At 38.8% G+C, this 25,349-nt stretch overlaps 7 protein-coding genes across 13 annotated transcripts; 1 reads left to right on the top strand and 6 right to left on the bottom strand.

Moving 5' to 3' along the window:
* Nucleotides 14–505, top strand: LOC104749789. The gene has a single exon (XM_019234423.1). It carries the CDS (start codon nucleotides 14–16, stop codon nucleotides 437–439), a length of 426 nt encoding a protein of 141 aa, XP_019089968.1. The 3' UTR covers nucleotides 440–505.
* On the bottom strand, nucleotides 632–2,130 carry LOC104720463 (RNA polymerase II transcriptional coactivator KELP). Its single transcript, XM_010438367.2, has 3 exons — nucleotides 1,739–2,130; nucleotides 1,513–1,618; nucleotides 632–963 (listed from the first exon to the last, which is right to left on the bottom strand). The coding sequence occupies exons 1-3, from the start codon at nucleotides 2,054–2,056 to the stop codon at nucleotides 872–874; spliced, it is 516 nt and encodes a 171-aa protein (XP_010436669.1). The 5' UTR covers nucleotides 2,057–2,130; the 3' UTR covers nucleotides 632–871.
* LOC104720451 (F-box protein SKIP8) lies at nucleotides 7,971–10,015 on the bottom strand. 2 transcript variants are annotated; one of them, XM_010438356.1, is made up of 4 exons: nucleotides 9,871–10,015; nucleotides 9,428–9,760; nucleotides 9,115–9,311; nucleotides 7,971–8,490 (listed from the first exon to the last, which is right to left on the bottom strand). In XM_010438356.1, the coding sequence occupies exons 2-4, from the start codon at nucleotides 9,677–9,679 to the stop codon at nucleotides 8,241–8,243; spliced, it is 699 nt and encodes a 232-aa protein (XP_010436658.1). In that variant the 5' UTR covers nucleotides 9,680–9,760; nucleotides 9,871–10,015; the 3' UTR covers nucleotides 7,971–8,240. The 2 variants fall into 2 exon arrangements, with proteins under 2 accessions (XP_010436658.1, XP_010436663.1); XM_010438361.2 differs by having other exon boundaries at nucleotides 9,428–9,754; nucleotides 9,871–10,010.
* LOC104720433 (uncharacterized protein At4g10930) lies at nucleotides 10,254–17,394 on the bottom strand. 6 transcript variants are annotated; one of them, XM_010438344.1, is made up of 15 exons: nucleotides 17,208–17,394; nucleotides 17,025–17,090; nucleotides 16,668–16,753; nucleotides 16,376–16,466; nucleotides 16,218–16,267; nucleotides 15,893–15,980; nucleotides 15,714–15,823; nucleotides 15,208–15,273; nucleotides 14,474–14,907; nucleotides 14,289–14,333; nucleotides 13,971–14,031; nucleotides 12,770–13,856; nucleotides 12,607–12,681; nucleotides 10,809–11,849; nucleotides 10,254–10,724 (listed from the first exon to the last, which is right to left on the bottom strand). In XM_010438344.1, the coding sequence occupies exons 2-15, from the start codon at nucleotides 17,085–17,087 to the stop codon at nucleotides 10,494–10,496; spliced, it is 3,528 nt and encodes a 1,175-aa protein (XP_010436646.1). In that variant the 5' UTR covers nucleotides 17,088–17,090; nucleotides 17,208–17,394; the 3' UTR covers nucleotides 10,254–10,493. The 6 variants fall into 6 exon arrangements, with proteins under 6 accessions (XP_010436646.1, XP_010436640.1, XP_010436649.1 ...); XM_010438338.1 differs by having other exon boundaries at nucleotides 13,971–14,046; nucleotides 17,208–17,393; XM_019234417.1 differs by having other exon boundaries at nucleotides 10,494–10,724; nucleotides 13,971–14,046; nucleotides 17,198–17,394.
* Nucleotides 17,598–19,821, bottom strand: LOC104720417 (GDSL esterase/lipase At5g08460-like). Its single transcript, XM_010438324.2, has 5 exons — nucleotides 19,417–19,821; nucleotides 19,101–19,228; nucleotides 18,768–19,007; nucleotides 18,147–18,402; nucleotides 17,598–17,979 (listed from the first exon to the last, which is right to left on the bottom strand). Exons 1-5 carry the CDS (start codon nucleotides 19,760–19,762, stop codon nucleotides 17,753–17,755), a joined length of 1,197 nt encoding a protein of 398 aa, XP_010436626.1. The 5' UTR covers nucleotides 19,763–19,821; the 3' UTR covers nucleotides 17,598–17,752.
* Nucleotides 19,833–21,355, bottom strand: LOC104720424 (GDSL esterase/lipase At4g10955-like). Its single transcript, XM_010438330.2, has 3 exons — nucleotides 21,280–21,355; nucleotides 20,465–21,051; nucleotides 19,833–20,355 (listed from the first exon to the last, which is right to left on the bottom strand). The coding sequence occupies exons 1-3, from the start codon at nucleotides 21,342–21,344 to the stop codon at nucleotides 19,952–19,954; spliced, it is 1,056 nt and encodes a 351-aa protein (XP_010436632.1). The 5' UTR covers nucleotides 21,345–21,355; the 3' UTR covers nucleotides 19,833–19,951.
* LOC104720409 (UDP-glucose 4-epimerase 5-like) lies at nucleotides 22,729–25,195 on the bottom strand. The gene is made up of 9 exons (XM_010438317.1): nucleotides 24,894–25,195; nucleotides 24,377–24,426; nucleotides 24,112–24,247; nucleotides 23,914–24,015; nucleotides 23,593–23,820; nucleotides 23,431–23,509; nucleotides 23,249–23,331; nucleotides 23,065–23,156; nucleotides 22,729–22,949 (listed from the first exon to the last, which is right to left on the bottom strand). The coding sequence occupies exons 1-9, from the start codon at nucleotides 25,074–25,076 to the stop codon at nucleotides 22,850–22,852; spliced, it is 1,053 nt and encodes a 350-aa protein (XP_010436619.1). The 5' UTR covers nucleotides 25,077–25,195; the 3' UTR covers nucleotides 22,729–22,849.

The raw sequence follows: 25,349 nt of genomic DNA, 5'->3' as shown, positions 1-25,349 counted from the left end.
TTTTTGTGTGAAGATGGGGAATTGTTCACAAAGAGCAGTATCCGATGGTGGTGGTTTCGTCAACGTAAATGACACAGATTCCAGAAGAGATATAATGGAAGAATATTACAGAAGCAGGAGATGCACCTCGTTGCCAATAACCAGGGAGAAATCCTTAGGGTACCTTGTTGGACAAGGTACGCCAAGCCCTATAGGAGTTGGGCCGAAGATTCAAGTGTCGCCGCAACGAAGGAACGGAGTTTGGAAAGCGAAAGTTGTGATCGGAAGTAAGCAGCTCGAAGAGATTTTGGCGGTTGAAGGCAATACACACGCTTTGATTGATCAGCTCCAGTTTGCTGCGGCAGAAGCTTTAGTTTCTTCAACCTCTGCCTCGGACATGGTCAGAGTTAAAAGCCTATCATCCCAGAACCGGAAAAACAATGAGAACTACTTTTGTTAGGTTCGATGATTGCGGATTTTGTGCCGGATTTCTTATTTGTAATCCTTGTAAGCAAAAAGTGTATAATGTACAAAACGTAAACCTGTTGGGAAAGGAGAAAACATGAACGAGTGAGGGTATTTGTAGTCTTTCTGTTAGGATTAATCTCTACGGTTCAGTTTCGGTTGGTTCAGATGCAAAGGCGAAACCAAATCAGAATAGTTTCTACTCCGGTTCTGGTTTTGTTGGGATAAGATCACAAACCGAAATGTTTACTCCTACTCAGGATATAATAGCTTGTTTGCTAGGTCCTCGAGAGGGAAACACATAACGACCAATTCGGGAAAAGAAACAAAAGAAACGCAGTAACATGAGACAAATTAAGTAATCAGCACTGGAACCCACTAATTAAGCAGACACACATGTTTAAAGAAGGAGTACCCCACATGTTCTTCAGACACGCGATTCCATTTTCTTGACAGCTTTTTCGATGGCTGGAATGTTCTTCTTGAAGGTTGACCATTGTTCATCTGTTAAGCTTATTCCTGGATCACACATTATAATATATCAGAGACGGGAAATGGATCACAAACATTGTGTGAACAATGATTGAAACCAAATCTATATACAATGACTTACTCAANAAAAAAAAAAAAAAAAAAAAAAAAAAAAAAAAAAAAAAAAAAAAAAAAAAAAAAAAAAAAATCATTTGAAAAATATAAGAGTCTAAAATCTGTAATACAGAACAAACTCAAAACATGTGAGGTTAGACTAAACTACGATTAAAAAGATCAACTGACGAATCATTCAAGTCAACTTCCCCAAAAAACTTATCAGCCAAAATGGTTTTCTAATCAGTAAATCACCTTTTCAGCCTATACTAAAACAGTAAAACAATAGCAACTCTCAGTCCCCTCCATTGACTTTAAAATAACACTGATGCAACTCAAAAAGTGGGCAACTTTGAAAGAAACATTTTTTCACACACTATGCTCAATAGATAATGCATTTGGACACACACAAGTAGAGATTTTGATTTTGGTAACAAAAATTGTTATTAGAAGTAGAGGAGAGAGATTTGCTTTCAAAAGTACCCTTAGAAGTGGGAAGTTCTTTGCCATCTTTCTTGTAATACTCTCTAATGGAAACCAAAGTCTTTCCTTTAAATTCCTGAATCGTCACTCTTCTCTTATCCGATAGCTATACACCAACACACAACAACAACAACAACAGCAAAATCATAAACTCAACTCACAATTCACAACACAAATCAACAAAATCAAGAATCGAAATTGAAGGAAGAGAGCAATGAAATCAAACCCGGCAAATGATGAGATCGCCGTCATCATCCAACTCTTTGCTTGCTCCTTTACCACCTCCTCCACCATCTCCTTCTTCTTCTACTTCTTCTTCTTTCTCATTCACCTCTGTTTCATTAGGACCTTTCAATCTCTCTTCTTCAAGGAACGAGTTCACAACGCTTCGTACATAAGCTTTGTGAGAAGTCTCAGAGAGATCGATACCGAGTTTCTCCGAAGCGAGTTTACGAACTTTGAACTCTGTCATCTCTTTCATATCTGATTCCTTTAGTATCTCTCTCACAGTACTCTTGATCTTCTCCTTCGTCTCTTCCTCCATTTTTTTTAGGGTTTTTTTCTCCGTCGTGATTTTGATATCGGTGAATGGAGTTTTTAACTAAATCAGGTTATCGGAGATTTTTTATTTGAGGCTGGGGATTAACACGGCGCCGTTTTATTGCCGTTTTTGTTATCCTACGTGTCAACTAGTTAGGTCACTTTGCTTACATTAACCGATATATCTATTCGGTACGGTACGGAGATGAATTGCGTAATCAAAATCTTCAACCGAGCAAAATAGACACAATTATTGGTCTTTTTAAAAAAAGAAAATAAGTTTTTTTTCAGTTTGGAGATATAATAAAGTTACAAATATTACTTTCAATTTTGTTTGAAGAATTTGTATAACACATATTCATAAAGTTTACACAAGATTCAATTCATTATACTATCTTTTTGGCATTCATCGATTTGTAACTATCTCTTTTTTTTTTTTAATATCGGTGATTGATAATTGGATGACTTTTCATTTATTATTGTTTTTTTTTTCTTGAAAAAGAGCTTTCTATTAATTGCAGAAAGAGAAAATAAAAATATTACAAAAGCCCAGCCCGGCTTTAGTTAGTTTTATAAGGCCTTAGCCCAGCAACAATTGAAACACAATGTAAATAGATCTTAGAGTGAACCTAGGTAGCTAGGGTAAATCAGTCGTAGGCGATGGAATAGTAATCGTCCCTGCAGTGGAAGACGATGAGAGAGTTGAGAACCATAGTTAAAGCATGAGTGAAGAAACAGACGGATTTGTCGCTCGGAAGGATTCAATCTGGTTTCAGACAGTAGAGTTGATGAGTTTGAGAATAGATTCAACCGATCTGATGTTTTGGCGATGAAGACGAGTGTTTCTCTCAGTCCACAGGGTATATAAGGAGCATTACCAAGCCAGTAAGCATAATCGTTGGTGTTCTTTTGGTCCTCGGATGCTACTATGATCGATATCAGTGAGAGGGTACAACCGCCGGGGGAACCGCCAGATGTTACTGGGGTTTGGGTGTGTTGGAGGAGGGATACCATCGCTGGAGATTATGGCTGATGATGAGTTTGTCTCTGCACCGTTAAAACTGGAATTTTTGGATGGTGCGGATGTTGAGCCGGTAATAACGATTAGGGAGGAGGTTATTGGGGCTATGTATGGGCTTTGCAAGTGTTGTATGATTGTGAAGGTGTTTGGGAGGCAGATCCCAATCTCAGAGCTGAATTGGAAACTGAAAGAGTTATGGAAGCTGAAAGGAGCGATGTATGTCATGGACCTACCATGACAGTTTTTTTCTGATCCGTTTTGAGCTTGAGGAGGAGTATCTCTCAGCACTGACAAGAGGACCATGGAGGATTTTTGGCAATTATTTGATGGTTCAAGATTGGTCCCCGACTTTTGATCCCCTCAAGGATGATATAACAACATCAGTGTGGGTGAGACTAACGAATATTCTGGTGCATTACTATCACAGGTCGATTTTTTTGGGCATCGCACGGGGACTAGGGCAACCACTTAGGATTGATGGTACCACGTTACATTTTGAGAGGGCAAGGTTTGCTCGTGTTTGTGTTGCGGTGAATCTCTCACGACTTTTGAAGGGAACAATGGTAATCAATGGTGAACGATATTTTGTTGCTTATAAAGGGTTGACTAATATATGTTTGTTGTGTGAGATGTATGGTCATCTTGTTCATAACTGTCCTAATAGGATTGCCGAAAGAGTGGTTACACAACCCTCAGTTGCCGTCGAGCCGGCGAAGGATACTGATGTGGTCTCAGTACTTGAGGAGGAGTATCTCTCGGGGATTGAGACAGAGAGATCCTCTGTCTCCCTACCTCTTCGTGTTGTGCTTGGAAAGATTGTGCCACATGATTGATAATTCGGTGACGAGGGGAGAGTGGAAGGCTATATCTTTGTCTTGTGGAGGTCCAAAATTATCCCATATTTGCTTTGCAGATGACCTCATTTTGTTTGCAGAGGTGTCTGTAGCTCAGATTCGGGTTATAAGGCGAGTGTTGGAGAGATTCTGTGTTGCATTAGGTCAGAATCCAGTTTGGATAAATCTAAATTCTTCTTCTCTGAGAATATATCAAGGGAGTTATACAGGCAAATCAGTGATGAAAGGGGTATTAAGGCAACTAAGAACTTGGGAAAGTATTTGGGAATGTCGGTGCTGCAGAAAAGAATCAAGAAGGACACTTTTGGTGAAGTTCTCCAACGAGTATGCTCCAGGTTAGCAGTTTGGAAGGGTCGACTCTTAAGCATGGCAAGGAGACTCACTTTGACTAAGTCAGTCTTATCCTTGATTCCGTTTCACACAATGAGTACAATTTTGTTGCCAAAATCAGTGTGGGATGGTCTGGGTAAGGTATCACGGGACTTTTTGTGGGGTAGTACACCAGAGAAGAGGAAACAACATCTTGTTGAATGGGACACTGTTTGTTTGCACCGTTCAGAAGGAGGACTTGGCATTCGAAAATCACAGACAATAAATAAGCCCTTAGTGGCGAAACTGGGTTGGCGTCTACTGAAGGATCACACTAGTTTATGGGCCAGAATACTGCGGAGTAACTACAAAGTTGGAGGGCCTAATGACTGAACTTGGATGTCAGCAAAGAAACCGGGTTCCTTGACTTGGCGTAGCATTAAGTCGGGACTGAGAGAGGTTGTGATTATTGGAAAGAGATGGGTCGTGGGCAATGGAGAAGTTTTCTGGTTTTGGGAAGGCAGGTGGATGGCTGATACACCATTAATGGAGGAGGTTGATCATGAGTTACCAAGTGATCTGAAGAATATATGTGTGAAGGATTTATGGCGTGTAGGGACAGGATAGAAATGGGACTATATCTTGCCTTATGTACTGCAGAATACTTGATTGATGCTTTCAGCGCTGGTGGTTGATAATGTGACGGGAGCTGTTGACAGATTAGCTTGGGGAGGTTCTGTGGATGGAAAATTCAGTGTGGCCTCTACACATACTATGCTTGCGAGAGATTCGTCTCCAACGCAGTATATGGCAGAGTTTTATGCTCGTGTGTGGCGAGTATTTCTATGGTTGGTGGCTAATCAAGTCCTTATGAAGAATCATGAACGTCATAGAAGACATATTGGAGACTCAAGTATCTATCAAGTCTGCAAAGGGGGGTGAGGAAAAATTTTTACATGTGTTACGTGACTGTCCAACAATGGCAGGGGTATGGAATCGTGTGGTACCGGTGAATAGGAGACAAAGTTTCTTCAGCACCCCACCCTTAGGTTGGTTATATGGGAATCTAGGGGTTGCAGCGGATGTCGGAGGCTGTGCTTGGTCAACTTTGTTTGCTATGGGATTATGGTGGGGCTGGAAGTGGCAGTGTGGCAATATTTTTGGCGTAATTGGGAAATGTAGAGATAGAATTAAGTTAGTCAAAGCGTTGGCTAAGGAAGTTAGTCAAGCGCATCATGCTCAGCAGCCAACGAAAGATAGAAGAGAAAGGGTAGAAGAAATGATCACATGGCGAGCCCTGGATGAAGGATGGGTTAAAATCATAATGGACGGAGCATCATGTGGGAACCCCGGTTTGGCAACAGCAGGAGGTGTATTCAGGGATCATACAGGTCGGTGGTGCAGTAGCTTTGCTATGAACATTGGTATATGTTTGGCTCCTCTAGCGGAGCTATGGAGGGTTTACTATGGTCTTTACTTAGCTTGGGAGAAGAATCTTCGGGCTGTGGAGATTGAGTTGGACTCCAAGTTGGTGGTGGGGTTCTTAACTACAGGGATCAGCGAGACGCATCCCTTAGCTTTTCTGGTACGTATGCGCCATGGCTTTCTTTTTAGGGATTGGATAGTCCGGATATCGCATGGGTAGCTTCCTATGCTTTCACTTTACCGTTGGGTTTTCATTTATTAGAGTCTAGTCCGAGTGATGTTGGTTATATTGTTGATTAGGATGACAAATCCGTTTGTAATTTTTATAGTTTTTGAATAAAACACAAAGAGACTTTTTTCCTTGTTTCCCACCAAAAATAAAATCAATATTAAAATATTAGATATATTTAACTATATTGATTAAGTTACATTTATGTAAAATACAATTGTCCAATGATATATTGTATCTTAAATCGTAGAAATAATAACTAAAATACAATACAGTATTAAACACTAAACAAAATAAACAATATTGACAAACAAAAACAACTTAAATTTTATCCTTTTAATTACAAAAATATTATCATGCGGTGTACCGTGGGTTAAAATCTAGTTATTTTAATATTTTGCATGTCTTTTTTTTTTTTTTTGTCAAACAAGTGAACCTTTCATTCAAATCAGATCCTCAAAAAGAGGTAAGTTCTTACAACATACATTAAAATAGATAAAGAAGAAAAGGGATAAGGGCTCCATGAGTTCTTCAAGAGAATATGTTGGATCCAGGGTGGATTCGACCATGAAGACAAGCTTCGCGAGATCCTTGACCACCAAGTGGTCAACAGTAGCTGTAGCGACAAACGTAATCGAGCTTTGAAAAGGGGGTCTAAAGGGTTGCTTTGAGACCCAAAGCATAAGGAGTGGATCTCCTCGATAAAACGCAAAAGAATCTATGTGGTATGGGATCCGGTCAATGAGAGTGATTGGAGATCGATGCTTGACATCATCAAATGACCAGCTGAAGTGATAATCGTCATTGAACATATCTAGTTCAAGACAATGATTATCATTTTGGCTAGAACAATTCAACATACTTAGACCATAAACGTGCAAGCTTAAGAACTTATACCGCAAGTCGCTAATATCAACTAAATCCGGGGTTCTGACAAGATATATGAATAACCAGAGCAACATTGTTGATACCTTTCTCCCATGGAGTCTTCGGCCATGGAGAAGAGGAGATCGATACAACGTTTGACTTCAGCAGAGCATAGACAGTGGACCGCTGGACCTGGATTTTGTCGGTTTATTACTTTTGTTAAGGCTTATGGACTTGGGCCTTGTGATGGTAAGTGGGCCGATATGAGAAATTAGGTCCACTAGGGAAAACTCTAATTTCTCAAGAGGACGCCAAGAGCAGGATTGGGTGTGGCGGCTGACCGGAGTTTGCATAGAGATTCGCGGTGGGAGGACCATCTCCGGTGAGTAGAAGAACGACGATAAGAGGCGATGGTCGTGGTTTGATTCGAGATTGGAAATCAGGTTCACTGGGGAAAACCCTAATTTCACAAACGTTTGTCAAGTTGAGTATTGAATATGGTGGCTGCCCGAGATTGACGGAAGGATTTACGGTGCAGAGAGCGCCGCCGGTGCGTGAAAGGGTAGCGGGAGCCGGCGGTGGCCATGGAATGGATCGAATCTAGAAACTAGGTCCATTGGGGAAAACCCTAGTTTCTCAAACAAATGCCAAGTTGAAGGGAGAGTGAGACTGCTTCCCAAGTTTTGCAGAGAAACTTCCTGAGCAAGGAGAAACTCCAGTGAGTGAGAGATCGGCGGAAGCAGGCCATGGTCTTGGTTTGGTGTGGAAGCAGAGGTTATTAAGAGTTGAAAAGGGTTATAAAAAAGGGGGAAAAGAGAAAAAGACTTGCAAGAAAGAAAACTAAAAGACTAGGATCTAGGACGAACAAGTAATAGAATGGTAAGATCCCGACGTCGGCAAACAACAACACCGCCGGCGCCGGAGGGATTTGTTGGAGGAGTTTTCTTGATAATTGTGTCCGGAAAGTTTTTATATTTTGCATGTCATCTTTATAAATTTGATCAATTTCAATTCCTTAATATATATCATTTGTAAAATAATAAAAAGAAAAAGATAAAATATAATGGACTAAAAAATAATTTATCTCTATATTATTGCTTTGAAATTAAGAACTTCTGTCATATTCAATAAGCTTACAGAAAATTTAACTACTTTTCTTGTAAGATTACTTTATATTTTATGTATATTAAATAATATATATTGAATTAGCTACTACGATAATCAATACTTTTGATCAATTCTCATTCTCACCATTGAATGTATCCCAAAAACCAAATAGAAAGGAAAAATAAAAATTAGACCAACCATTCAAGAACAGCTGAAAGAAAAAAAAACATTCAGTACATGTCGTTACTTAAAACTAAATAATAACACTATGAATCTAATAAGCCAATTTCCAATATGCAGTTTCTTTCTTCTTCTTTATTTGTTGTCCCCTTGAAAATAAAGGAAGAGAAGGAACCAAAAAACTAAAGATTAATCATCAATGAACAACAACTTGTTGATCATCGTTGAGCATCACAGAGCTGTGATGATGAACCATGTGCCACCTTCCATTGTGGAACTCGAACACATTTGTGATCAGGAACGGACCACCATCCACGTTCAGGTAAGCTTTCATGGTGACCCAAGCCATGTCCGTTAGTATCCGAGTACGAACAGTGTGGACCTGAAAGTCAAACCCTTGTTCCCAGTTGAAACAGAGTTGCCAGCTTTGCATCACTTCATTGTACCTGCAATTTGGCCACGCAAAACATAGATGGTTCATACCAATTCTTCTCTCTTCTATCAAACAAATTAACAAAGATGTATTTATCCCATTTGCAGATTAAATCCGGAACACAGATGCATAAGAATTTAACTATATGGAGTAGACTCAAACTATGGAATCACAATATCACATATCTCGTTTTTATTCAGGATCTGGAATATGCTGAAAGAATGCAAATTCTATTATAGGCTTTATAGCTACTGTGGATATACATACCAGTGCTAACTATGTCAACAATACCTATTGCTCTAAATCTTTTGCTTCAGCGTTTTTACTAAATACAACAATACACTTTAACATCTTCTATCACTAGCAACTCCACAAGAGCATTGTTCCATTAGTATACCAGTGTTAACTAATAACTATGTCATCCTATTGCTGTAAAACTTTTTGCTACAACGTTTTCACTAAATCAGACAATACACTTTAACATCTTGTATCACTAGCAACTTCGCAAGAGCATTGTTCCACTAGTATACTCAAAACTTAGATACCATCTAAAGGATGACAGAACCACCGGAAACAAAAAGCAAAGACATTTCTCATAAGCAAAAACAAAGCAAGACGGTGGTAGAGTTGTAGTTACCCAGAGAAGAGTTCGCCCGAGGCATGAATACACTTCACATAGTCCGAGTTCAACCACAATCGAGCCATCTCTTGAAGAGCTCTGTCTCTAATGATGCTGAAGAATTCAGTATTCACACTAATAATAGCTCTAGTAGTTGCATAGTAAGCTTTCCACCCATTAACTGGTGTTATACCATCTTGCTCCAATGTAAAATCCTAGTACACACAAATGAAACAACAACACACACATGAATCCACCAAAATGCTATAAAAACTAAATCTTTTAACCTAGAATCACAAAATGAATGAATGAGTGAGTTGTTATAAATAACCTTGTGATAAAGAGCTTTCCAAGCATTATCATCATTAGCAGCTTTCCTCATCAACGAATTAGTCATAGACAAGCGACAAAGACTTGGATAATCCAAGTAACTAAGCGCGTGTGTCGTTATTTCCGGAACCAACTGCTCCATCATCGACACTCCTGGCTTATCATCCACCACCACCACCGCGTTCGCCACATCCGTTCTATCTCCGCCACCAAGAGGAGGCGTACCACCGTTCATCAGCGGCGTCGACGGCATAGGTTTGTTGTCCAGTTTTCTGACAGATCGAGAGACGCGAAGAGAAGTGTGGGAAGAAACGATTGCGATTTGTAACTGCGACTATGAAGAAAAACAATAAAGACTAGTTACGCGGCGAGAAGGAGAAGTGATAATTATCATTGATAAGACATGAAAAAACAAACAGAGATGAAACCTAGAAGGTGACGTACTTAGGGTTTAACGGTGGTTTCCTTCTTCTGCCGAAACCCTAGAATTGAATCGGAAAATAAATTTGGCGAGACGAGGAAGACAGATTTGCAATTTTTTTTTGGTCTCCAACTTTGTAACTGACCATCGCAAATGTTTATCAAATCACTGTAGTAAATAGCCTTACGTTTCAAGGGTATTATAGTAATCTTACATCTATGTTTATCCGACTGGGTTATTTATAGAAAAAATTAGCCTTAAGTTTCAAGGGTACTATAGTACTTTTACACTATTCGTTGTCGTTTCACCTATAGGGCTTCCTTCTTCCTAACTTTAGATTTCTTGCTAACTACGATATTGTCTTTTCACCTTATCATCTTTTATCTCTTGAGGTAATAGATAAATATATCTTCTAATCTTATAAATATTTTTGTTAAGACATTGTAGGGACTAATGTCAGTTCCAGACACATTTTAGGTCTGTCCGGGTCGGGTGAAACAAGAATTGCTTATCTTGGCCTAGAGAGAAGACTGACTCTCCAAAACTTGTGGAGAAGACAAAATGAGAGATGATAATAATAAGCTATTTACGTTTTTGTACTTTGACTACTTTGTTCCTTCATCTTCCTTATTTACGCAGATGATTGTCATTTGCACTTGTCCTTGTGATGGGCTCCGGAGGAGGCGGCTTCAACGTATTGCTCAGACAGTTTCTTGATCTTGTCGCCTTCTTTGATCAAGAAGTTGGCACTCTTGGCTTTGCTATGGTACTTCATCACTTTCTCTGCGGTTTTCGTCACTGCCCATCTGTATTGTTCCACGTTTATCACTCCGCTCTTGCACAGTGGTCTGATATGTTCTTTGATGTATGCTTCCACCTTTGGAAAAAACAATAAAACCAGTTCAGGAAAAGGAAATGTGAATTTTGACATGTGACTATGAGAGAGTTTTATGAATTTTACCTTCTTGGTGACTGAGTTACTAAACGCATCAGCTTTGCTTTTCTCTTCTTTAGAAGGCTTCTCGCTTGGATCACACTTCTGAATGCTTTTGGGAACTTTTTTCTCTTGAATGGAAGGGTTCACAAAGTTTGAAGCGATGATCTCCTTGTGTGTGTTGCTCTCACACTCTGAATCAGGTACTTTAGCTTGAACACCATTATCACCAGATCCTTCAATGAGAGGTTTCTCAACTAGTTTCTCTGTACCAGGTCCGTATAGTTCTTCACATTCAGCAACAGAAAGGATCTCAACTCCTCCTACTTCTCCTTCTCCTTCCCCTTCTCCTTCCCCTTCTCCCTCACCCTCGGGTAGAGGCTCCATAGGAACAAAACTCTTCCCATCTTCTTCGCCATTTGTGGTCCCCTTCTCGTTTACAGCTGTTTCTTCGTTTCCCAAGACTTCAGATGGATTCGAACACTTTTCAGGTTTAACAGTGGAGAAAACTACCTTCACCTTAGTCAAACTTTCATCCGGCTGCGATACTGAAGCTTTTGTAGCAATGGTAGCACCAATATAGTCTTCTTCATCCAATTCATACTCAAAATCCCCAAAGATGTCTGTATCAGGAACAGAATCCATGTCAAGTACATTATATGGGACTACCTCCCTGGTCTTGTCCAAGGAACTGTCTCCTTTCTCTGGAGGAACTTCCGTTGAATGGGTCGGGCTGTTTGGTGGTGAATCAGCAAGACCTGCTGCTCTGAGCGCTTGAAGGACGGCTGGATCATCTGAATCTTTACCACTAATAAGTTCTGACTCGTTAACAGCCATTGGCGATGACGAATTTGGTTCTACAGAATTATCCATCGCTTTGCTCTCTGAGTGATGCAGTATTTCTTGTGAGCATAGATTCAGATACACAACTTTGCTACTTGATTTATCAGCAATCGCTTTCTCGATATTTATAGCATCAGCAACGGCTAGTTCTGTTGCTGCACTTCTTCGAACAGACAGAAGGTTTTCTTTCTTTAAGAAATGCTCTGTCAGGCGATATAATTGTGTCTGCAGAAACAGCGATTTGCTTAGGAACAAAAATGATAGAAGCAGTGAAAATGCATAATAATAAGTAACTTAACCATGGTTTGTTGTGAGACTTAACCATGGTTAGTTTAGGTTATTTCTTGAGTCTATGGCTATATATAAGGTCTGAGAGAGTAAGAGAGGGTCATCGAGTATTTGGTGAGGTCTTTTAGGGGGAGCGGAGGAGCTCCATTAATAAAATCCTCAGCCCCTTTTGTAATTCCAGTTCTATAATCTATCAAATATATTTCTATAAGCAAATCGTATCAAAAAACCAGCACATGTGCATATAATAAAGCTAGCTATTCCCCAATTTTCCATATTTCAGTTTAAATTATGTAATAATAGAAGTATATATGGAACTGATGAAGCTAGCTATACACAGCTATACACAAGTATGAAATCTTAATGTTTTCCAAAAATAATTTTCATCTTCAATTGGACCAACTAGAAAATACTATAGAATCACAATCCTAATAGGGCAGATTTCTCTCACATTTCCCAAACACATGACGACCCAATATTTGTAAGAAAGACCACCCCTCTCATATGTATGCATCTCTACTAACCGAAATGTGCACGATTTCTCAGCACTACCATAAAAAACCTAGGACCAACAAGAATATTAAAAAAAATATGACCTCTTATTAATTATCTGGAACCCAAGTAACTCATTATGAACCTAGCACTAATCAACGCCACAGGAACTGGAAATTAAAGTAATGAGCTATCCACCTACCTGCCTAACTGCAACAGGAACTTTATTATGGCGACTGGTTGCAAGGCTTGGTCTCATATCAGCTGGAAGTTGAGCCTGATAGCAATGACAGAAACAAACGAGCAACAATGTCAAAACACCGGATTTTTTAAAAGCAACAAAGTAAGTGACGAGAATTACACACCAACAATGGATAACTCCCTTTGAGCTCAGGAGAGCCTTCTTTTTCTTCGGTTGAGATGTTGCCAGCTAAAGCTTTCTTTCTTGCAAGAACCTGCAATGCCCATTTCCTTTTGTCTTTCTTGAGATCGTCGGGGTTCTCAAACATTTCCTTAGAGTTACTCGATGTATGATTAGGTTGCCCATCCGACTGTTTGTTTCCCAAGTTCAATTTTGATCCAGGTTTTATACTGCTCCCCTTGGCATCACTAATCTTTGGTATGGTCTTGCTGGCTTCTGTGGGTTTTGCATTGTTTTGTGAGTTTCCCGTTTCTTTCGGTGCCAAAAGGGGCTTGAGATTATCATTTCTCGGAAACACGGAGGTATCTGCCAAATACAATCTGGAGAGGATAGGATTTGAGGCCTGTGGGGTTTCAGATGAAAAGCTTGTTTTGACGCCAGCTGGTTTCTTCTTCAAGAGGCTAAGAACAGACTTCAGAGTTTCAATTTTTTCAGGCTTTCTAGTTTGTATGCACCGATGCTTCCAAAACTCAACTTCACAGTCCCGGTGCCATGCACTTTTCCGCTTCCCATTTAAATCTGCATATATTTTCTTCGTGAGATTCTCTCTGACTTTTCCTTTCTGCAGCATCAACTTCTTGGCCTTTACTGCCAGAGCCGAATTTTTTCTAGGTGCTTCATCAGTTTTGGGTCCTGCCACAGCAGCTCTGAAGGCAGCCAAAAGTTTTGGATCGAATTGGTTTGTTGTGATGTCATCCATCGATTTGTTACGAACAGCCTCTCTTATTTCTTTCCTTAGTTTCTCAACCAGAATCATGGACTCTTTCTCGTCCTCCGGTGTCCTCTTGATCTTTTTTACCCTCAAACCAGCAGCATTCTCTCCTTCTGAAGACTTATCAGCAGGATTTGAACGCATGAGATTTTTTCTACGCCCAGTTCCTTTAACAATGCTGAAAATATCAACAGTTGTGTTGTTTGAAGGGGATCTGCTCTCTTGGTGAACGGTAGCCAAGTCTTCCTCTTCCTCGATTTTGGGTTCATTGAGAGATTCGGAAATCTCAGGCTTAGTTTCTGAATTGCCATCATCTCCACTGGTAAAGAAATTCCACGATGAAACAACAACACTCTCAAAATTTGCCACACAAAGCAGATAAAAGAGGGAAAGATGGTACCAAGAAAGGAACAGAATTCATTGTCAAACTGACCTGAAATCTGAATGCTTTCTCTTTAAGCTGATAACGCTAGCAACATCTGAACTGGAAATGGCTGCAGTGGAAAGATCTGGTAAACGCATTACAGTATATAAGACCCTTTTTAACTATGCAGATAATGATCAAATTACATTTAACCGTAAACAGGAAGAAATGAAGGACACAGAAGATATTCAGGCGAATAAACAGACTATAACTGAAAAGGCTAAATTATTACTTTTTTGCTTCTGCTTCATGAAACCAAAGCCGAGTAAACAGACTATAAAGCAGAAGATATTCAGGCGAATAAACAGCAAATTACATGTTACTTACTTTTTTGATCATTTATCAACAGACTATCCTTTTCTTCAACAGGGTCTACAGTTGCATAAAAAGGTTAAATTATTACTTGTAGAAATAGAGGACAAAGCATATTTAGAATCTATACGAATTAAGAAATTACAAGACTCAGAGAAATCTGTACTACCACCAAATTAACTCTTGGCCGATCAATATACCTGTTTTATTCTCCATGGGTGCAGCAAAACATGGTTGATCTGAATCAGAAAATAGTCTTGATGATATATCATGTGGTAAGGACTGCTTCAGCTCCAATTTTACTGGGACCTGCTCTGTATTTTCCTCCCCACACAGAATTTTCAGATGTGAGCTATCTGGGTCTCCATCATTTGTAGCTTGAACTGACGACGGGTTGGTATCACTTGATTCCATATGACACTCGTCTCCTTTGACAATTGATACAACAAGAGCTGTCTCGCCTTCATCAGCGACTGTAACTGAAAAGTTCCCAGAGTAAATAGCCTCGGCTGAGCATCCGCTATTTGTCCTCTCAGAAATATCCAGGGACTTTCTTGTCTCCGTTGGTGAGGTATCAGGTTGTGTCTCCATTGGCGAGATATCAGGTTCAAGTGGTTTTTCATTAGAGAGACATCTGTGGACACAAAGCAAAGGAGGGTAAACTAAGATAACATGGCTGAGAGAACATAGAGAAAAGAAGAATATTATTGATAAGCCTTAAGTCTCACTTAGATTTGGTACGGAGTGTCTATACTAGTTTAACATAGAACTGGCACACGGAAATGATTAAAATAAGTCATGGAAACTCACCTATAAATATATGTTTACCAAATAGACTGATAATTAAGCAAACAATATAATGAAACAACACTGCTGAAATTTACCAACCATGGATTAAGCAACCATATGTAGTCAATACGCCAACGAAACTTACCTCGGACATACCCATGTATTCTCTGATGCAACTTCCAGGTCAAAACCCACGCAAACGGCATGATACCTATTAGCACAGATGAAAGCAACAATCAGAAGATAATTTGTATGTTGGAAATTAAGACCATATAAGAATGCTGTAAAGATGAACAATTTAAAACAAAACGAAGAATAGAAAGGCAAGATCATGCACATAAAAGATTGAAAAGGCTAGTAGTATCTTTGTCATTTACATGTCATATAACAAACTCCCTTCATATGATAGTGATAGCATGTCATATAACAAACTCCCTTCATATGATAGTGATAGCATTTAGAAACCGGCAGCACAACTGAGCTATAAAGATGGTAGACACAAACATTACGGCACTGTTACAACTAAGGAATCACCAGAAGTTCACCAGTCAATGAAGTAGAGTGATCGAAACAAATGGTAAAACAACAATCAGGACAATAAACACATAATAAACAACCCATGGATACAATTTAACAGGTAAAAATAGTTACCATATGTCACAAGAATCACAAGCAATTGATGTATCAAGGTTGGAATCCCCTCCAATGTAACTGAAGGTGTTACGGATCTTGCAAAGATCGCCATCTAAACAGATAACTGCCTACAAAATGATTAGGAAAGCTTAGTGTACTTAGTAGAGATTAGAAAAACCAATATATGAAATACTTACATTTTCGTCAATGTAGTGTGTTTCGTCAATATAGTGTGACGGAGAAGCGACAGCATCAGTCTCCTCCTCAATGCAGTAATCTTCATCTCTGCATGCCATGTATTTGATAACTTAGCTTAACGTCAACAGATCACAACAGTTTTTTAGCACATACAGAAACCCATGGTACACATGATTTGTAGCGCCTTTTCAATCACTTGATCATGCTATACCATTTACTATAAATTTACCATTATAGGCCACACACAATTGAAGACAAAGACCCCACTCAGATTGTGCAGGCAAGCAAAGATTGTCACAACGGACATGAGGAAAAAAATAGTACCCTGATAACGAAACCTCATCGACCTTGCTGCTTTCACCTGAATCATACACCTTCACAATCAAACCAAAAACTTATTATACCTAACCCAAGAGCTCCACTCACAAAACCGATGAGAAATGTTCAGATAAAACAAACAAAAAAGATGTGAAGTATCTTACAGGGACACATGTAATCAACTGAAACTCTCTCTGACAAAGAGGGCAGAGGTTCATAATCGTAGACCAATTATCAATGCACTCAAAGCAGAACCTGAAAAATATATCAGACACAGACACAAAATTATCAGTCTGCTCCTCCTTAACAAACAGTCCATTAAACTCGTAGCAGGATAAATTTAAGCAATAACTAACTAATCTTCAAAGAACTGAGACAACTCTAGGTACTAACGCAACTTTTTGTTGATTAAGACAGGATAATGTTAACAGAAAGAAAAAATAACATGGTATTTACCAGTGTTGACAGCAATCAAGAACGCCTCTATCAATAATTATATCCATACAAATCCCACACCTTTCCCCTTCAATCCCAGCCATATCCTGTCAAAAGAAATCAAAATGAGAACCAATCCACAAACACAGTTTGTCAAAAAACAAAAACCCACACACGAGGGTTCCTAGGAAACGTGACACGAAGTAACTGAAATGCTTTATTTCAGAAGCTTATGTTCATGATTCTAACTATGAAGCTACGTATACAACCATTTCCACAGGAAGGTAGAAGTTTAAGCTCTTCAGGGTTAGGTGAACACATGATTAGTTCAACAGAAATCGAACAAAATAGCCGAGAAAGTCCAAGTTTGACACTTACATTATGTCCAACTTCAGCTGCTTCATCTTCAACCAAGTTGCTAGCGTCAAAATCGAGCTCCATTTTCTGGGAAAAAGAAAATAGACAAACTGATCAAAGAGACGAAATCGATTTCTCTGAAGAGAACGAAGCGTGAGACAAGAATCAAGGTGAAATTTCTGTAAACCCAGCACCTAAACCTACCTCGGATCACAAAACCTACGAAGAAGCTGAGAGGAACAAAAAATATCTCAAGAACCCTTGGATGAAGAAATTGAAAAAGAGGCAAAGCCAGCGTCCGAGGGCAAAACGGGAAAATTATAAGTTAAGGGTGGAGATGACGTCACCTCTTTAGCCCTCTCTCTCAAGTGCCCCCTACGATTTTTTTTTATTTAGAAACTTTTGATGAGGAAAGGAAATAATTGAAATTAATCTCTTCGTCGTCGTCTCTCTGAAGATGACATTTTCCGTTTTTAAACCTAAAAGATGGACCACACGTGCTTTTTAAAGAAACTTTATGGGTCGAATCTTACAACTTTCTATTTCACGTGGGTCATTACGCAAATTTAACACTGAGCCCAACTTTGTAAAAACTTCATCAAAACTTTTATCTTTTTTTCCCTTCTATACCCCGTACTTTCCTTTTATAGTCAAAAAGACCCCCATAGTTTTTCTTAGCCTATCGAAAAAATTGCAAAGCTCATTTACACTTTACAGTGTGTTTTTTTATGTTGTACACATTTTATTTCCTAAGCATGACGAAGCATAGTTTCTAGGTTAGTAGGGTAACACATGTCCACGTGGCGACTATTCCATACATTGTCGGCGAGGATGGCGTTAACGGCGTCTGTTGGATGAAACTGATCCCACCAGAGGTGACCTGAGGCGTCGGGGCAAGCCATTTCCGGCGAGATGCACGGAAGCCATCCCTTGTATCTCCCTAGTCCACAACACGCATCTGTCGTCTCATTAAAACCTGACCACACCACATCAAACACACAACTATGTTTCAACAAGATGATCAGAAAACTCTTAGCAGTCTACTATGTACGAGAATTCCAGGACAATGTTATCAGTAGGGTTATGTTGTTACCAGTCACAATCTTTATATGTATTGAGAATTGAGATGGAAGTGGTGCTTACCATAGAGTTGGTGGTTCCTGAGGATGTCCATAGCGCTTTGGAACACGTCGCAGTAGATAATGGAAGCGCCAGGAAGCTCACGGTTGAGCTTATCTACAGTGTATCTCATGACAAAGTTGGATTCCATGATCATGCTGTTCACTTCTTCTGCACATTCTCCGTTCTGGCTCCTGTATTTCCACAGGTAGTATGGTGCACAGCCTATCGGTGGCAAACCCATCACCACCATCCTCCTCACCTTGACATTGTACAAAGTCTGTGAAAACAAAACACAATACTTCTCTTATTGAGTGACATCACCTTGAAGAGGAAAGTACTTATAAATCAAATCATCTTTAGGCTATCAATATGCAGCTTTCAGATACCATTCAGGATTCTACAACTGTATAAACCAGAGATCCAGAATAGAACAAGGGTGGTGATTCCACCATATAGGCAACGCTTACTGTAGTAATCAGTTAAAGAGGTTTCAGTTTTTGGGTTTTTTGGGTAGTAAACACAGATATTAGAACTATAAAAGTGAATCCTAACTCAGAATCATACTTGTTTGTCCCTACAGACTCTACACCAAGATCAGACATATATAAACTATAAAGATTGGTTAAAGGAAAAAGGTCTAACCTTGAGCTCCTGTCTCATATTGGAAGCCAAGAACTGATTAAAATTCCAAGGAGTATAGAGATTCTGCACATTGGAGATGTTCCTGATATAGAAATGTATGTAATCATTCACTCCAATCGATATGTAGAAAACGGAGTTTGAGACCAAACGCTCCGAAACTTCCTCCCCAATACTCAGTATCATCTGCTGGAATGTATCAACGAACTGCTCAACCTGCATAGCAAATGAAACCCTCTGGCCCTGCAACAACAAAATTCCCCCACAGGACTGATTAATCTGAAAGATAGCAGATGATTCTTGAAATTAAAAGACTGTGAACATTTTGAGTATTACCAGTTCGGATCCACTAGATAAGATGATTCCAGCACCAGCTGATGCATAGTTTACACCTTGAAACATGTCTTCAACAGTCCCAGTTTGTCCAAGATAGCTAGGAACGAATGGTAACCCTAGACGATCAGCTGTAAAAACCAATGATTCAATCTCTAAATCTTTCTTTAACAGTCAAGAACAACATCAATGAATTTGACAATTTTGGCTTCATTTCACTTCGAAGAATCAAGTAAGAGAGCAGATGATTCTTGAAATTAACAAGGAACTCGAGAAATAGAATCAAAAACCCAGAAAATTTGGGGAAGAAGGTTTTAACCTAGAAAATCAACTGGGATCCTTCCATTGCAAAACCTCCCCGTCGGCTGATGCGTATCAAAATCTCTACCGTAGGGAAGACGATCTGCTCTCGCCAAGGTCCCTAGAAAGTTATTGGTTCCGCAATCAACAGAGGAATCTCCGAACACGAACAACGCCGGTACAAAAGGCAAAGACGGCTTCACCACCGGAGATTTTGCTCTTAGCGACGGCGACGGAGGTAAAAACGGCGGAATCGAAGGATAAAACGGCGAGATACTCGGAGACAAGTGATGATCGGCGATCAATTTGGGTCTCGTGAAGATTATCAGAAAAGAGAACACAAGAACGAGAAGCTTGATCGACATCGAGAGAGAGTGAGAGCGCGGGAAAAAAAAATGTGGAGAGAGAGAGGCTCTGCGAGAGGTTTCACAGAGATGAATAAACCGTCGTCGTCTAATATATAAAGAGAGACTTTATTTTATAAGCTACACAACTGACAACACACTGAACCGGCTAATTCTGGTTTACATAAACCGGTTTCAAAATTAAACGAATCAGTTGTATTGGTATACTTTGGTTTCAAACTTCTGATTTTCTCCCCACCACTGATGAATCCCATGAGCTTGTTTAAAGTCTCTTGACGAGGTTAAGTTCACAGTTAAAACCGAAGACGGCATCAGATGAATAGGCTCTTGTCCTCCTAACAGCATACCTCCCAACGAGTGCTGCGTCGCTACCCGCTCAACAAACCCGATTCCTATTTCTTCCATCTTGTTTCGGTGCTCGAAGTAACCAATATACTCTGAGCACAAGTGGTCTCCAGGGTTAACGTACAGCCGTGGGAACCAGTCGGATAAGGTTGCAAATGGGTCGGGTGGTGCGGGTAATGCACGGTGGTTTTGGTTGTATTGCTGAGTGGCTTTTTTGGCTAGAGCTAGTCCAGCTGTGATCACACTGCCTGCATTTTACATAGCAGCTCAGATCAGGGTTATATACACTTCAAAGCCTAATCTAACTCTTAAAAGAATGACACTGAATGGGTTAGTTGGAAGAGTTATGTTATGTACCTGCGATGCGTATCCCGTGTTTGATCCTCTTATCTTTGATTCTTTCGATAGGGGCTGACAAAAAAGGTGGATTGAAAGCGAAACACTCAGGAAAAACTCCGGTTCTAGCTGTTGTTTTCCCGGTAAGCAATGCCATGGATGCACCAAGAGAATGACCAGCAAGCCACACATTCGAACCACTACCAACCGAAGCAACAATGTTTCTCACTGCTTGGATAGCTATCTCAAACCTTGTCGTCGTGTGAAGCCCGTTTCTGATAACATGAATGTCTAACTCGATGTCACGGGAGATAGAGTCTGCTTTTGTAACCGTTCCTCTGAAGGCAATCACAAAACGCGGACTCATTTCCATGGATTTGACAGTATGAGAGGACGGTTGCGGTGGTTTATACTCATAGATTCCTCCGAAAATGGAGTTATCAGCATCATCGACAAGCTTACGAATAAGGCGGAAATGGAAAAACTCAGACCATATTGGAGATAGAGCTAAATCAGGACCTATCCTTTGTAGCTGACGGTCACGCTCAGCTACATAGATTCCTTGAACCAAAGAAGCAGCTACGGATCGTCTATGATGTTCATTAGCCCTGCAAATTCAAGAAATACAAGTAAGACAAACAAATTCTTACACAAGTAAAGGAAGCATTTTTAACATAAAGGAACAATCTTTCAATTTTTTTAACACACAATTAAGCAGGCTGCTTAGCTCTAAACTACACCACAATCTATCACAGCTAACTTTATGAACACAAAGATTTAGTCTTGGGACAAAACAGAACACGGAAAGATGCAGAAGAAGAGAGAAAGATGCAAACCAATCTATAGATGTTAAGAGTAATGGCCCAGTGAGACTGAAGTCATCTCTCTCACAAATCATCATTCCTTCCTCTTCTTTCTGTACCACATTAAACAATTTAAAAATGTTNTGTGAAGCCCGTTTCTGATAACATGAATGTCTAACTCGATGTCACGGGAGATAGAGTCTGCTTTTGTAACCGTTCCTCTGAAGGCAATCACAAAACGCGGACTCATTTCCATGGATTTGACAGTATGAGAGGACGGTTGCGGTGGTTTATACTCATAGATTCCTCCGAAAATGGAGTTATCAGCATCATCGACAAGCTTACGAATAAGGCGGAAATGGAAAAACTCAGACCATATTGGAGATAGAGCTAAATCAGGACCTATCCTTTGTAGCTGACGGTCACGCTCAGCTACATAGATTCCTTGAACCAAAGAAGCAGCTACGGATCGTCTATGATGTTCATTAGCCCTGCAAATTCAAGAAATACAAGTAAGACAAACAAATTCTTACACAAGTAAAGGAAGCATTTTTAACATAAAGGAACAATCTTTCAATTTTTTTAACACACAATTAAGCAGGCTGCTTAGCTCTAAACTACACCACAATCTATCACAGCTAACTTTATGAACACAAAGATTTAGTCTTGGGACAAAACAGAACACGGAAAGATGCAGAAGAAGAGAGAAAGATGCAAACCAATCTATAGATGTTAAGAGTAATGGCCCAGTGAGACTGAAGTCATCTCTCTCACAAATCATCATTCCTTCCTCTTCTTTCTGTACCACATTAAACAATTTAAAAATGTTATCTCAGACGTTCAAATTCCCAAAGCTCAAAGCTTTAATTAAAACGCGATAGAACCCTAACCATAAACATTAAACAATTTACTAGTAACCTTCGAAAAAATTGAATTTTGTAAACAACCCCCAAACACAAAGCTCAATCTAAATAACAAGATCAATCACATAGATGAAAAATTCAAATTGTGAATAAATTAGAACAGAATGAAGCTACACGAACCTTTTGGTAGGTTTGATTCAGATCTGAAGATTTGTTAGTGTCTAGTGTGATGTTTTTATAAAGAAGCAGTAATGGAAGAAGAAGAGTGTGTGGGCTCATATGAACTTAAAAGCTTCAGAAAGAGGCATTTCAACCATCACCGAGATGAAAACGACAGCGTATCAGCCTCAAAGGTTCTTTTTGCCATATAAAGCTAAACATTTGCTTTTGTATCTTTTCTAACAAATCTTTTTTTTTTTTTTTACATCAAAACAAATCTTTTTGTTTTAAGATACTGTAAAGTACAAAAAAAAATCCAAATATATTTACGATGAAAGAAAAAATAATAATAGTTACAATGAATATTCAAGAACATATATTTCTTTTATTTATTTTTGGATAAAACACATGATTATTTTTACACAGACTGAACTGAACATGATTACACAATGTCCCTATATATCACTTAAATCTGACTCCTTTATTGTATTTTTTTTCTTTCCTGTGAATATATTATAATAATTTTGTGTGGACAAATGTTTTATCAAAAGAAAAAAAAAAAAAAAGACTATTAAGAATAGTTAATGAGAGGTGTCTTCAGAAGAAGAATCATATCCATAAGGATTATTACTGGCCCAGTTCCACAAATCTCTACACATCTCCTCGATTCCATACTTAGCCCTGCATTGTTACAAACCCAAGATTGCCAACTTCTTAGTGTTCATAACCCAATTACTAAAGGTAGACTTCTTTATGTGTGCGTGTATGTAATGAATGACTAAAGAAATGAACTTACTTCCAATTCAGTTCAGTTTCTGCTCTTTCCGTTGAGGCGTAAACAACTTCAGCGTCTCCTGCTCGACGTCCAGCCATCACAAGAGGGATTTTCTGATCCACGAAAGAGTTTTAAGATTAACAAAACATGTGTAAGAGAATCCAAGAACCTAAAAAAACAATCAGATTCGAAATAAAGTGTCTACCTTCCCGGACGCTTTCTCAAAAGCATCAACCATTTCAAGAACAGATGTTCCATTTCCTGTTCCGAGATTGTACACTTCACAACCTGTTGAATTTAAAAACACACATACCAAGTTTAGAAATTTTAAGGATGATTATAGTAGAGAAGAGAGAGAAAAATGGAATCATATATTATCATATATACCGATCTTGCTATCCTCTAGTTTTCGCAGAGCCGCTATGTGTCCATCAGCTAAATCAATAACATGAATGTAATCTCGAACCTGAAACCAAACAAACAAACAATGAGACCAAAATGTAGAAAACTCTCCTCTCCGGTTTATAAAAACATTTTGTTTATACGTACCCCTGTTCCATCTTTTGTATTGTAATCATTTCCAAAGACAGTGAGATGAGGTCTCCTGCCAACAGCGACTTGTTGAACAAAAGGCATGAGATTGTTTGGAATACCGAGAGGATCTTCGCCAATTTCACCACTAGGATGTGCACCAACAGGATTGAAATACCTAAGTAATATAATCTTCCATTCCGGGTCAGAACCGTATACATCACGGCAGATCTCCTCGATGAATAGCTACAAAAAGTCAAAGATCCATAAAAATCAGATTCATGACACACTTCATTAACCAGAATATTATATTCAAGTGGGGTTTGTTATAAAGAACACCTTTGTTCGTCCATATGGGTTCAATGCAGAAATAGGAGACTCCTCTGTACATGGAACTTCTTTTGGAGAGCCATACACAGTTGCTGATGATGAAAACACAAGCTGGAAACAGAGTAGTATAAAGTGGCTAATCATCATCAGTAATCAAACAAAGAATCATATAAAAATGAAATAAATTATGATAAGAAATATATATACATTTTTGCAGCCATGTTGAGCCATAACTTCCAAAAGAGTGATAGTCCCAACAAGGTTATTATTATAATAGAGCAAAGGCTTCTCAACACTCTCACCAACTGCTTTAAGTCCAGCAAAGTGTATCACTGCATCAAACCTGTAAGTAGTAATAATTCCCACGTTCATCAATAAAACCCAAATTATATGCATCATCACATCATTTGTTTATGCTAAAGATAAATAAAAAAAAAGCTAAAAGAATGTTTTCTTTTTTCTTCAATCATACTTTGTTTCTGAGAATATCTTCTCAAGGGCAGGTCTGTCCCTAAGATCCACCTGTAATTAAGACAAAACAAATCATGTTTTAACAGAACTCTTAAATCCAACAGATGCTTCTGATAACAACTAAGCAAGATTAACTTTTCCCAATTTCAGACAGATTATTAAAAAAGTTATGAATTACAAAAATAGGAATTGGAATTATATATTATTTTATCCTTTCACATGGTACTTTTTCGAAATTATTTTTAAAAAATGATATTAATTACTAACATGTAATTCCAAAAAAAAAAAAGTATATACCAAAAACTCTGGAATCAAATATTCTTTTCGAAAATTGATATTATTATTATTATTCCGAGAATTTAGGCCCCAAAAAAAAACAAAAATTAAAAAACAGAGCCTTCGTAGTCAAATCATAATCCCAATTTCGTTGAAATCATCAAAAACTATACAAAATCATCAAAAACGCAAGATCCTTAGACCACACGTTTCCTAGACCTATGAAGCAAAATTAACCGAACCTGATGGAAGGAGAGGCGTTCGCCGTGTTCAGCCGCGAGTTTTTTAACACGCTCGAGCGAGGCGGCGGAGGAATTGTCGAGATTATCAACGACCACGGCAGAGTAACCACCGAGAAGAAGTTGAAGCACCGTGTGACTACCGATGTATCCAGCACCACCGGTTACTAAAACGTTCTTAGCCATCAAAAATTACGAACAGAGGCGCAAAGGATTCAAGAAAAAAAAAAGTTAGATCAATAGAAATGTTTTTGTCTGTTTGTTTGTTTGTGAATTGTGATCTCTCCAGCGAAAGAGTGTTTGGAGGGTTTTAAATTTATAGAAACGGTGATGGTTACGTGAATTTGTTTCTTTTTTTATATTAAACTTTAGGACTTAATTTAAAATTAAAACGCATATACAGTAGTATTATATTATTTACGTTTTCTAATTAAGGGAACTAAAATAAAGAAATTGACA

The sequence above is a fragment of the Camelina sativa genome, chromosome 2 (assembly GCF_000633955.1).
Source record: "Camelina sativa cultivar DH55 chromosome 2, Cs, whole genome shotgun sequence".
NCBI lineage: Eukaryota > Viridiplantae > Streptophyta > Magnoliopsida > Brassicales > Brassicaceae > Camelina > Camelina sativa.
This window is presented reverse-complemented; position numbering and strand designations above follow the sequence as displayed.

Excerpts from the sequence above, each read along its gene's own strand:
- LOC104749789 (XM_019234423.1), top strand. The coding sequence starts at position 14 with ATGGGGAATTGTTCACAAAGAGCAGTATCCGATGGTGGTGGTTTCGTC.
- LOC104720463 (XM_010438367.2), bottom strand. The coding sequence starts at position 2,056 with ATGGAGGAAGAGACGAAGGAGAAGATCAAGAGTACTGTGAGAGAGATA. Across the intron at positions 1,619-1,738 it reads GCGATCTCATCATTTGCCGG|CTATCGGATAAGAGAAGAGT; the intron begins GTTTGATTTCAT and ends GTTGGTGTATAG. Across the intron at positions 964-1,512 it reads AGAACTTCCCACTTCTAAGG|GAATAAGCTTAACAGATGAA; the intron begins GTACTTTTGAAA and ends TGTGTGATCCAG.
- LOC104720451 (XM_010438356.1), bottom strand. The coding sequence starts at position 9,679 with ATGCCGTCGACGCCGCTGATGAACGGTGGTACGCCTCCTCTTGGTGGC. Across the intron at positions 9,312-9,427 it reads GGAAAGCTCTTTATCACAAG|GATTTTACATTGGAGCAAGA; the intron begins GTTATTTATAAC and ends TGTGTGTACTAG. Across the intron at positions 8,491-9,114 it reads TCGGGCGAACTCTTCTCTGG|GTACAATGAAGTGATGCAAA; the intron begins GTAACTACAACT and ends GCCAAATTGCAG.
- LOC104720433 (XM_019234417.1), bottom strand. The coding sequence starts at position 17,087 with ATGGAGCTCGATTTTGACGCTAGCAACTTGGTTGAAGATGAAGCAGCT. Across the intron at positions 16,754-17,024 it reads CAGCTGAAGTTGGACATAAT|GATATGGCTGGGATTGAAGG; the intron begins GTAAGTGTCAAA and ends TTCTTTTGACAG. Across the intron at positions 12,682-12,769 it reads AAGGGAGTTATCCATTGTTG|GCTCAACTTCCAGCTGATAT; the intron begins GTGTGTAATTCT and ends CATTGCTATCAG.
- LOC104720417 (XM_010438324.2), bottom strand. The coding sequence starts at position 19,762 with ATGTCGATCAAGCTTCTCGTTCTTGTGTTCTCTTTTCTGATAATCTTC. Across the intron at positions 19,229-19,416 it reads GATCCCAGTTGATTTTCTAG|CTGATCGTCTAGGGTTACCA; the intron begins GTTAAAACCTTC and ends TGGTTTTTACAG. Across the intron at positions 18,403-18,767 it reads ATATGAGACAGGAGCTCAAG|ACTTTGTACAATGTCAAGGT; the intron begins GTTAGACCTTTT and ends TTGTTTTCACAG.
- LOC104720424 (XM_010438330.2), bottom strand. The coding sequence starts at position 21,344 with ATGATGATTTGTGAGAGAGATGACTTCAGTCTCACTGGGCCATTACTC. Across the intron at positions 21,052-21,279 it reads CTCTTAACATCTATAGATTG|GGCTAATGAACATCATAGAC; the intron begins GTTTGCATCTTT and ends TTGAATTTGCAG. Across the intron at positions 20,356-20,464 it reads ACACGGGATACGCATCGCAG|GCAGTGTGATCACAGCTGGA; the intron begins GTACATAACATA and ends TGTAAAATGCAG.
- LOC104720409 (XM_010438317.1), bottom strand. The coding sequence starts at position 25,076 with ATGGCTAAGAACGTTTTAGTAACCGGTGGTGCTGGATACATCGGTAGT. Across the intron at positions 23,821-23,913 it reads ACCCATATGGACGAACAAAG|CTATTCATCGAGGAGATCTG; the intron begins GTGTTCTTTATA and ends GACTTTTTGTAG. Across the intron at positions 23,510-23,592 it reads ATACAAAAGATGGAACAGGG|GTTCGAGATTACATTCATGT; the intron begins GTACGTATAAAC and ends GTTTGGTTTCAG.